Below are 11,837 nucleotides of genomic sequence, written 5' to 3'. Positions count from 1 at the left end.
TTACTTTCAGCAATGAAGTATTCAACTAAGAAGAAGAAGAAGCATTACATCTTAGACAAGTAGAGTTAATGTACCTTACGGCATAAATCATTTAATACTACTTTGAAGTTAGTCAGTCAGTTTCTTCAGGTTTAAATGTGTAATAACGGTGGTTTCTTAACGGTTTAGTATCTGTGAAAGTGCATAAATGTGGGAAAATGAAACAAAGCCACTGAACGTAACTTCTCGGGATCTTCCAAAAAGTCCACTGAAAAAGTCTCAGTATTTTTTATTTTTTTTATGTTTTTATTTTTTATTGCTTTGATGGTTGGACGAGCTCACAGCCCACCTGGTGTTAAGTGGTTACTGGAGCCCATAGACATCTACAACGTAAATGCGCCACCCACCTTGAGATATAAGTTCTAAGGTCTCAGTATAGTTACACCACCATGACCACCATTTTACTGAGATTATGCTTCATCCCATATCATCTCATCTCATATCATTTCATTTCGTTTTCATTTCACTTCATGCCATGTTTCATAATAATCAACTTCATTTCATTTCATAATATCATTTTCATTTAAAAAAGTTACTTAACATTAAAATTAAAATAATACTTGACCTAAAGGTATTTGTTACCAGGTCATAAAATCCCTTTAAAAAAAAATGAAAAATATCGAGTAAAAATATGGCGTCAGTCTTTTGTAATGATTTATGAAAGGAAATAATCTAATTACGATCACAGAATTTTCAAGTGTAGTGCACTTTATTAAAGTAAATAATTTAACATCCGGCCTAAAGTGTTAAGATACTAGGGAAGTTACTCGTAATTACGTTACAGCAGGTAAACGTGAGTAAAAGCTACATTGAAAAAGAAAGCCACGCATTGCGCAGCAACCATGGCGGAGACAGGAATCATCAGTGAGTATAAGTATCTGATCGTGCGGGGTGTTCGCAGGCTACGATGTCTTGGCGAAGTCGAGAGGAGCGCTGCTCGAGGTGGGACACCAACAAATGGGAACTCCGCGATCGGTCGCCTGTATGGGAGCCTAGGAACGTCAGCCCTGAGTGCAGGTCGCCATCCCGACACCGACACTCGCATGATAGACGGCCTCGTCACGAGCGCGACTTTCGGCGTGACCGCCACGACCGGGATCGCGACCGTGACCGAGAACGCGACAGAAAACGGTACGAGGAAGCGCCCGCGCCCCCCTCGCCGCCCGTCATCAGCGATGACAAAAAGAGCTCACGGTCTAGTAGTCGATCCGATAGTCGTGAGAGGGACAGGTCTGATATGGAAATAGAAAAGGACAAGCACCAGGATGAGGTGCAGAACAACGCATCACCGGGTGATTGGATCTGCAAGTGTGGTCTATACAACTTTAAAAGACGTCAGGTCTGTTACCGTAGAACTTGTAATGGGAAAAGATCGGAGGGTGTAGTTTATGGAGGTGATGGGGATCGTAACGGTGTAGTCGAAACACCTGGCATCACAAAGAGGTTACTCTTTAGGAGGCTAGATGCTTTGACTACTGAAGAAAATATATTGGAAGAGCTTAAACTACGTTGCAGTAAAGAAGTTCTAGAGTTAATTGTAGGTATTTCAATTGGTAGAGAAACTTTAACAGGTGCATCAAAGTGTCTCGCCTACATCAATTTCAACTCCATAGCAGATTCTACAACAGCACATACAGAGTTGGTGAATCTCCAACCACCATTAAGGATTGACGGTCGAGAAGTGCTTATAAGCTTTTACAATGAACCTAAAAAAATTGTTAAACCAACACAAGTTGACTATACGTCATACTACTCTCAAATGTCTTCGTACAGTGGTGCAACAACTCAAGCAATGTCTGAGGCTGATCGAGTCAATGCAGCTGCTGCAGTAGCTCAGTCTGCTATATCGGCAGCCCAGGCTAGACAGCTATCATGGACGCCAGTTGGTGCTGTACCTTTCACTGGTACTACCCAAACTACAAAAACAAATGTACCCATAGGTGATGGGAAGACAGTTTATCCTGCCCCAGATGTGAGAACATTCATGTATGATGAGTCATCTGGTTACTATTATGACCCGTCAACTTGTTTATACTATGATGGGAAGACACAATATTTTTATAATAGTCAAATCAGTCAATATATGTATTGGGATGGTAAAACAAACACTTATATTGCTGCAACACAGGCTCAGAATGCTGAACAAAACAAACAAAGAGAGGCCAAGGAGCCTGATGAAAAGAAAAGGAGAGACAAAGAAGACAAAGTTAAAGTAGCTAAAAAGATAGCTAAGGATATGGAAAGATGGGCACGGACTCTAAATCAAAAGAAAGAGAATGCTCGGAGTAACTTTGTTATGGAACAGCCAACTGACACAAGTGCTAGCAAAGGCTCAGCAGACATTGGTTTTTCAGTACTAGGAGCTGGACCATCATTAACTCATGTAAGAGAAATATCCCCACCTCCCAACACAGATGAATTCTTGGTCAAAAAGATCTCAGAACCAGTATTTGATAATGATGATGACATTATTGACTGGGACAAATTAACCTGCTTGTTATGCAAAAGGAAATTCCCTTCTGTAGAAGTGTTGAATAAGCATAAAGTTATGTCAGACTTGCACAAACAAAATCTAGTTGAATTTAGGAAGAAGAATGACTTGATTCCACAGATGAATGGTTATAGAGACAGGGCAGCTGAGCGACGTATGAAATTTGGTGAAGATGAGCCTCCAATGATAAGAAAACGTTATGAGCCTTCTGAACCAATAGGTCCACCCATTAACCCGCACCCACCTCCAAATGTAGTAGATACAATAGGAGGTAAAATGCTGCAAAAAATGGGCTGGTCGGAAGGTCGAGGTTTAGGTAAGACTGAGCAGGGACGAATAGCTCCCATAGAAGCAGAACAGAGGCCAAGTTTAGCTGGTCTGGGGCAGAAAAGAGGTATATACACTCCCACACCTGGTGAAACATATCGCGATACAGTTAAGAAACTTATGATAGCAAGATATAAAGAAGTTGTTGGACAAGAAGAAGGGAAATAGGTGGGTATTTTTCATTTTGTCTTAAAAATTAATGTTTCTTTTCAGTTCAGGAAGGAGCTGCAGGTTAGTCGTTGTCATCCTCAAAATTAACCAGTTTTTTTAAATAATTAGAAAACTAATCTTCCTGTTGAAAATGTTACTGGTTGGAATTAATTTACATTTATTTTTATTATTTATTGCTTTGATGAGTGGACGATCCCACAGCTCACCTGGTGTTAAGTGGTCACTGTAGCCCATAGACATCAACAACGTAAATGCCAAACCTTGAGATATGAATTCTAAGGTTTCAGTATAATTGCAATGGCTGCCCCACCCTTCAAACCAAGACTCATTACTGCTTCACGGCAGAAATGGGCAGGGTGGTGGTACCTACCTGTGCAGACTCACTCTTGTAGAGGTCTTACCACCAGTAATTAAGCAAATTATAATTTTGCGGATTAGACTTTATTACATTGTTATTCCTTCATTGTGGAAGTCAATCGTGAACATTTGTTATGTACGTATTACATCAGAAAAATTTGTACCCACCTGTGGGATTCAAACACCGGTGCATCACTATACACTAATGCACTGGGCATCTTACCCTTTGGATCGCTTTGGCTTTATTAAGTTTAGATCATCCCATTAGTATGCTTTATTTAATTTATAATGACGTAACATAAGATATGGACAATTTGGATTATAATTTTTTTACAAAAGTAATATTAATTATTAGTAAAATAGATTACAAACATCATAAACACTATTATATATGAGTCGTCTATTATCAAAGGTGGCAATCTGTGCATTTGGACAAAAAAAAATTATTGATATGTCAATACAGATTGATTTGAATATAATCGTCTCCTTCAAAGAATATGGTTCAAAACCTGCATTAAATAAAGGTTAATACTTAACCTGTTATTTATCTAAGATGTCGTTCAGAAGAGTTTTGTGACTGCCAATGGAATACAAAGTCAATAATTCGTTTTTCTGATTTACCAATAATTGTCCAAAAGTCACATTGCCGGCTTTGATAATAGTCGACTCATATCATGTTCACACTTTGAATAAGTTCCCTATATTTCAACAATATTGCAAGTACTCCCATGATCATAATGCTGGTAACTGCAGAAATATCATTATCTCTTACATCTGCTAGTCGTTGTTCACTATAATATCATACATAAAAATATGCTTTTTACCGGATTTTGAGTTGAATTGCAACTTCACAATCAAGACTATAAAATATTGACATTCTTAATGATATTGTAGGAGTATTGTGTTCTTTATGAGATACAATGCACAGATTACACAATGATGACAACATACGGCATTGAGCATTCGATTGTCTGCGTTGAGATATGGGATTGAAGTTTCTTTTGCATTGCTATAATCCTACTTTGTAAAGTGTGTAATGCCTGATAGATAGTCTTGCTGCACTAAAGTTTGTGATTACCAAATTGTGCAAGGTTGCATTACGACCCACAGATGTAGCTTACTTATGATTCATTTACCTGTGACTTACTAATGTGTAAGGAGCGTGTAGGAATTCATCTTTGAATTAACTAACAAGTATATGGAAAGTATCAATTAATATTAAAGTTAAATATTTCAAATAAATACACTAAATTGAATTACTAATTATAACAATTTATTATTGATTATTGGCAATCAGGAAAATATATTAACGAAACAGCACATTGTCATGATATGTTGATTAGATCATCTAAAATTTCCTTTTTCTTCACTTCTATAAGCCTGTTGACCACATAAAGGTCTCTGTTCATGGAGATATTTTTTTTGCAAAATAAAAGTTTGGTTGTAGAATCTGTCATAAAATTCTGTAATTATTTGCTGTTTGTTTACCTGCTATTAGGGTTCACGCCAATAATATCTGTCTCAGTGAAACCTTTATTTATCTGATGACAGGGCCTTTGTGGTAGGTATATTATTGTTTTTTACATCCAAGAGAAAACAAGTGTAAGGTGAACTCTCTTTTAAAATATTCTTAATGTTATTTATACAAACTGATGCGGAACTGCGAAAATTAGTTGGAACATAATATCAAGGAATGTTTGCTTTTTGTGACATTTATGTTGAGACATTTATGAAAACAAGAAGTTGGACGTGCTGAGTGAAAAAATAATAACTGAAAATTTTAAGTAAATGAATTGTAATTATCAAAAACAAAAGCGGGGAAATGGTTTACGGCAAATGCAAATTTATCATAATCTAATGTTTTGATTCTGGTTTCGCTACAATAGATTCGACCTGGAATTCTACAACGCTCCCGTCACACGCGTATTCGACAATCGGTGAGTAATTAATATTATAAGTGACCTTTTTCATACAGGTGAATAATTTTTTATGTGGGAAACGTCGTGACTGCCTTTTTATCGTGAATTTTTACAGCAAAATTTGATGTTGACACTTTCGGTAACAACCTATTTATTTTTACCTCTTCTTTGTGACTCTGGGAAATAGTACAAACGTTCCTAGATTTAATTTTTTTTTATGAGAAATTGTCAACATCCTTTCCGATCTCCGAATGATTAAGACACAATGGAAACAGAAGACAAAAAGCGTGAAGAATTGTGACTAGTTTGTGCAAGGTGTTGTGAACCAAGAGATAACACTGACATTTTTGACAATTTACATTGCAGAGTCTACGCGCGAAGCTGGAACCACGTGCCAAACAAAATATTAAAAAGTACTTCATTTTATACTCGTTGGATCGGAAATGAATTGATCAAACGCCATTTTAAAAATATTTAGCTTTCTTCCGTAGCGTTTCGTGTATAGTTTAACTTTAATGTATATATATATAAAATAATTATGTAGTAAGGAATTTTGAGATTGCGTTTGATTGTAAATAAAGATAAATATAGGTAGGTTATATTATAAAAACACGCTCTAATAATAAGCCCAAAAATTAAAGTAATATTTTAATTCTAGTGTTTTTCGGGGCAAGATATTACGCTAAAGTAATGAAACTAATGTATTTTCATTGATGAATGTCAATATTTAAGTTAATCTGCGTTGATTTTGTGAATATTACGTTGGCTAGGTCGATACAGGTCTAGCTAATGAAAGCCTGTCGAAGATGAGTTCTTGTACAAGATTAAATTAAGCCTAAACATAGGTGTTCATTTAAGCTAAATTTAATGATGATTATTACAATAAAGACATAAATAATTTACAGAGATTAGTATTAAAAGGTAGGTAATCAAGTTGCATAATTGTTGTTAAAATAAATGTATATACATGAAATCCTAAACTTATATAGAAGCGCCGAAATGCGCCCTTGTCAGCTGTACGGTAGCATTTTCCCGTAACTTATAATTTGTACTCAATAAGTGCATACTAGTCGATTGAATTTGCCGTCCTAGTAAAACATCACAACGACGTCTGTTGATGGATTCTATTCGATAATAAAAGAATGATTTATTTTAATAAAAGAATAAAAACAGCAATTAACATATACGTGTATATAGTTAGGTACATTTTAATTTCACTAGCATATGTGTAGTATTGGGTAAATGGGATTTTTAAATTTTTCATTCAGTCTTATTATTATTATCATTATTACTTAGGTATTTATAGCAGTTAGTTTTGAACAAATTTTCGAGATTCGATGATTGTAAGGCGTGGGTTAAAAGTATTGTGCATTTAAAATATGTACGATAAAAAAATGTGACGCGGTCTTTAATATTTTAAAATAAATATTTCTATACATAACGGACTATTTATAATTATTTTACCTTACTAACCAACTAATGTTACGTTTATGAATAAAAAAATAATAATATGCATTTGAGTTTTGATGAACTCTGTGGTCATTTAAGGACTCGCGCGGTAGATTATTAAATGATCTCCAAAAAGTAGCCAAAAATTGTTTATTATTACATATACAATGCTTTACGTATAGTTAGATTTCTGTAAAATTTTAGGATTTTAGTTAGCTTCCCCTGTAGGTAGAGTATCCGTAAGGGCTGAGCAACAACGGTATGTGGTAATGTTCGTCCTCTTTTGTGTTAAACACGATCTGAAAACGTCAAGATTATTAATTACGTAGGCATCTAAACGTCGGCCGGACAGACGTTAACGAAACCCAAATCAGTTCATGATCAGAGTGCTCTGAGGAATTGTTCGAGATGATGCCGTCATCTCGTTTTTACCATCGCACCGCCCGCCACCGGAGTAGAGTTCATCCATACTACCTGGAGCCACTAAGTTCATCCACAGTGCGTTTCTAGCGATCTTCTTTGCCACGTACCATCCGGCTTTAGAATGAGCTCTCCTCCACGGTGCTTCCCGAGTGCTATGAAATGTCCTTCTTCAAACGCGGCTTGTGGTGAGTATTAAGCGGTAGGCAGCGGCTTGGCTCTGCCCCTGGCCTTGCTGAAGTCCATGGGCGACGGTAACCACTCACCATCAGGTAGGCCGTGTGCTTGTCTGCCTACAAGGGCAATGAAAAAAAAAGAAAAAAAGTTGGTTTGATTCAGCGAAGCACTGCTCTTGCTAGGGCCAGTGTTAGCAACACCTCCGGTTTGAGCCCCGAGGGGACCTATAGGCTGGGTAACGCTGATATAGGCTCTCAAGGCTATCAGCATAGGAAAAAAATAAACACGAAGCGTATTTCGTTAACTTTCATTTCACTTTTTGTGTATCCTCCCCTTGGGAATACTTATCTAGAAGAAAGATGCCCGATGTATCTTTCGGTATTCCTGATGACTTGTATGATCGGTTGGTTAGTTAATGGCGACAACGAACAAACTTCGCTCACTCACTCACTTTCGCATTTTTAATATTGAGTATGGATTACGAATGGGAGATTTTACTGTCTACGAATACATAATGTTTTTATTGCCTTCAGAGGCAGCCTAGTACATGGCCCACTTTGTGGAAAGTGCTCATCGTTGCTCATGGACATTGGTAATAACAGGACCACATCCGAGTCGCTCTTTGTAACTGAGTGACTGAGATAGATGCGTCCGTCCCGGGTACTAGGGATGACCTCTGCATTACGTGTAGGTAAGTACCTACTTGACGTCAGTGGTAAAAAGAGACAGAATTTCAACTATTCTATCCATTAACGTAACCAAAACTTGATCCAAACGATGCTTGAATATAGAATTTTGACAATTTGAACCATCAGGCATGTCATTCATCTGGTAAGTTGTTGTGGTCCTTAGACATGAAAATGGCGGCAAAAACCGAGCCTTATATAAAGATTAATTAATGGCTGCAGAGTCCTTGGTAATGGTAATATCTGTGAGCGACGGAGACTACTTATCGTCAGATGAATCTATGACCTACCTAAAGTGGCAATAAAAGACTGCCGTTGCCCAAAAGGTTTTCAGTCGCTGTCAACGTCAGCCGAACCACAACACTATCTGTAACCCACAAAGGTCACGCTGTATAGTCGTCGGTATTGACTTGCTGATAAATCGAGATATTAGTTCATTCACACGGTTGACTTTGTGATACTGGTGTTAATTAATTTCGAAATTATTTCTATTGATTCTTACGAGCTCGTGACCCAGCCTAGTGCCTAGGCCTAGTGATAGTACCTATAGATTTCTCGCCCGTCGTGTAAAAACTGTATTTAGTGGCTTCCCTTCCTTTCAATCTGTCTTGTTAATAGCTTTATTTATAATGAATTACACACCAACCTACATAGGTAGGTGTTATTGGATTAAAGCCATTGGGATGAATACGACTAAAGGCGTCACAGTCGCGTTTATTAATTTATTAAACAAGATAAACAGAGACTCGCGACGTAGTTACTAGAGATCCATCGATTACAAGACAAGTACAAGAATCTTAAAATTTGTAACTTTCAAGAATATCGTACTTAGTCGCTCTTTAGTTTCCCATAAATTAGTCAGAAACTGAATCTTTTTAAGTTGAATTAAACAATATATTTTTTACATACCTCAACAATAGGGTAAAGGGTTTCCTTATTCAAATTATTATAATAGTCTCCGACATTAAACCTCAATTTGTAAATTCCGACGGCCATGAAGTCTTTTGAAAACGGGAATTGTATTCTGCCGTCGCTAGATGTCACTGTATTGTGCCACAAAGTCCAACAAGAGTCGTCACGTTTTTTAAATAATTTTACAATTAAACCATTAGCCGGTTTCCCGGTACTGGTATCCAGAACATGTGTAGATAAAATCGGTCGAGACATGTTTGCGAGGCGCGAGCTCAGGGCGTTGTGTTTTTTTTTTTTTAATTTATTGAAAGCATTGGCAACACGGCCATCAGCTTAAGCTAATTTTACAAAAAAATAGAACATGAACTAGAACTTACAATAAAAACACAAATAAAAGAAACAAACCAAACCAAGAAACAATTACAAATCATTGAAAACAACAAATTAATGACAAAATGAATTGCAAGAACTTACTATAAAAAAATACAAGTTTTCTTTTAACAAACAACAAAAAAGAACATGAGTCGTTATAAAAAAATAATTAAACTTGCACATAAGCAGGAGACCTATGATACATTCATGAATTATACATTCATAGTCGTCCTATAGTGTGAAGTACAAAATTATACACTATTGAGAATAGTTGTGGAAGCTTTAAAATACCTTGAATGGAATTAGGAATAGATTTTAAGCCTGTGTCTTTACATAATGCATTAAACAATAATCTCTGTTGATTGAATTCAGGACAATTAAAAAAAATATGATCTAGATCACACATGCCAGAGTTATAATAAGTACATGCAGCTGATTCACTTAACTTTAATCTAAAAAGATGCGCAGGAAAATGACCGTGGCCTATACGTAATCTACAAATAATCGATATAAAGGCTCTTCCCGGGAAGAATCTAAAATTATCAAACCAAGATTTAGTACTAGGTACTGGGACTATTTCAGCTAACCATTTACCTTTCGTTTCTCTGGACTTAGACAAGTAATTAGACCAACGTTTCATCATATTTTGTTTAATTGAATAAACTAAATCTGAGTACGGAACTTTAAAATCGGAAATATTTATATCTTTTGTAGATTTCGCTAATTTATCAACAAATTCATTACCCACAATACCAGAGTGACCTGGCACCCAACAAAATTCAACAAATATATTTCTGAAATACAAAAAACTCAAACAACTTCTTAACTTATAAATTAAATAATTTACAGATGCACTAATACATTTATTTTTAAGAGCTTGCAAGGCGCTCATTGAATCAGATAGAATTAAAATTTTGTCCCCTGCAGAGTAATTTACTCGAATGTGCTCTAAAGCATATATAATGCCTAGTACTTCAGCCGAAAAAACAGAGAAAAAATTGCTACATTTATAAACTGATCCTATGTTCATGGACGAATCAAAAAATGCAAAACTAGTTCTATCTTTAGTTTAAGAGCCATCTGTATACACTTTAACAAAATCAGTCTTATCTTCAAGGAACTCCAGAAAATCATTTTTAGATTTAAACTTGATTAGATCAATAGCCACATCTCTCAACATGTCATGAAAGTTATATTCGAAACAAGGCAATAGGGTAGACCAAAATACCACATCCTGAAATTCAAAATTCAAGTACGTTATGGCACTGGATATGGATGAAGAATTAGGAAGCGGAATTAAATTATAATTTGGAATATTTGCATACTTCAAATACCTGTAAGTTACTTGATTATCACGGCTAATAAGCTTAAGGCAATAATTATCTATTATAAAACTTCTTCGTATGTATAGAGGAACAATACCAGCCTCAACTTCCAAGGAATTAATTGGAGACGACATCATAGCACCAGTAATTATTCGTAATGCTCTATTTTGCACAATATCTAATTTCCTAAGAATAGAAAAATTCGCGTCCGAAAAGAACATACTGCCATAATCGAAATGGCTTCGGATTGTTGCAATGTAAATAGTTTTTAAAACTTTGGGATCAGCTCCCCATTTTACTCCAGTTAGCGATTTTAATATATTCAAACCTAATTCAGCTCTTTTACAAATAACATCAATATGAGTTTTCCACGAAAGATCAAAATCTAGAGAAAGACCAACATATTTTACGAAAGATTGAGCAGGAATAATATCATAATTGTATAAAACTTTAGGGTAATGCAATCCATTTTGGGAAAATAAAATTGCAGAACTTTTGGAAATATTGACCTCAAGCTTTAGGGAATTAGTAAGTAAATCGTAAATATTACGCAAACAACTATTCATAACCGATTCACCACTTTTAATATCATTACAGTTTACATAGAGAACAAGATCGTCAGCAAAAAATAAATGTTTAACAGAATTTGGAATTTTCTTTATGAAACGTACTAAACTAAGTATGAATATGAGAGGTGATAAAACGCAACCTTGAAGAGTACCTTTAGTAGAAATTTTAGGACCAAATAAACTAGATTTAATTTTCAAAAACATAGAGCGCTTGTTCAGAAAATTGTACAGCCAGAACAGAACATGTCCTGGAAAGCCTAAAGAATGTAGACTTTCAATAAGGTAGGAATGATCTATATTATCAAAAGCCCCTTTAATATCTAAAAAGAGCGCTAATGTAAATTGATTATTATGGAAGTTATTTTTAATATCGCCAATCAAACAGCTTAAGTTATCTATCGTACTTTTACCTTTACGAAATCCGTATTGAGTACTTGGTATTAAGTTGTTATTTTCAGTAAACCACTCTAACCTATTTTTTAACATAGTTTCGAAAATTTTCGAAAAACAAGAAGTTAATGAAATGGGTCTGTGAGAATTGATACAGTTGGGATCCTTGTAAAGCTTTAAAATCGGTACTACATGTTGAGTTTTCCAATTCGAAGGAATACAGTTGTTTTGCC

General features: G+C 35.6%; 2 protein-coding genes across 4 annotated transcripts; one reads left to right on the top strand and one right to left on the bottom strand.

The window, feature by feature from the left end:
* The first annotated feature begins 617 nt into the window (after positions 1–617).
* LOC101743253 (RNA-binding protein 5) lies at positions 618–6,745 on the top strand. 3 transcript variants are annotated; one of them, XR_209675.5, is made up of 4 exons: positions 618–832; positions 941–3,025; positions 5,272–5,322; positions 5,671–6,745. XR_209675.5 is itself a non-coding variant. In XM_004924300.5 (3 exons), the coding sequence occupies exon 2, from the start codon at positions 947–949 to the stop codon at positions 3,023–3,025; it is 2,079 nt and encodes a 692-aa protein (XP_004924357.2). In that variant the 5' UTR covers positions 618–832; positions 941–946; the 3' UTR covers positions 5,272–6,745. The 3 variants fall into 3 exon arrangements, 1 of the variants encoding a protein (XP_004924357.2); XR_005246405.2 differs by having other exon boundaries at positions 646–826; XM_004924300.5 differs by having other exon boundaries at positions 5,272–6,745.
* A 144-nt stretch (positions 6,746–6,889) lies between these two features.
* LOC101743107 (5-hydroxyisourate hydrolase) lies at positions 6,890–10,279 on the bottom strand. Its single transcript, XM_004924299.5, has 2 exons — positions 8,946–10,279; positions 6,890–7,052 (listed from the first exon to the last, which is right to left on the bottom strand). The coding sequence occupies exons 1-2, from the start codon at positions 9,201–9,203 to the stop codon at positions 6,966–6,968; spliced, it is 345 nt and encodes a 114-aa protein (XP_004924356.1). The 5' UTR covers positions 9,204–10,279; the 3' UTR covers positions 6,890–6,965.
* Between the last annotated feature and the right edge of the window lie 1,558 nt (positions 10,280–11,837).

The sequence above is a fragment of the Bombyx mori genome, chromosome 28 (assembly GCF_030269925.1).
Source record: "Bombyx mori chromosome 28, ASM3026992v2".
NCBI lineage: Eukaryota > Metazoa > Arthropoda > Insecta > Lepidoptera > Bombycidae > Bombyx > Bombyx mori.
This window is presented reverse-complemented; position numbering and strand designations above follow the sequence as displayed.

What these genes read in the sequence shown, in the direction of transcription:
- LOC101743253 (XM_004924300.5), top strand. Translation starts at nt 947, where the DNA reads ATGTCTTGGCGAAGTCGAGAGGAGCGCTGCTCGAGGTGGGACACCAAC.
- LOC101743107 (XM_004924299.5), bottom strand. Translation starts at nt 9,203, where the DNA reads ATGTCTCGACCGATTTTATCTACACATGTTCTGGATACCAGTACCGGG. An exon ending in CCCTTTACCCTATTGTTGAG is followed by an intron (nt 7,053 to 8,945) that starts GTATGTAAAAAA and finishes TGACGTTTTCAG; the next exon opens with ATCGTGTTTAACACAAAAGA.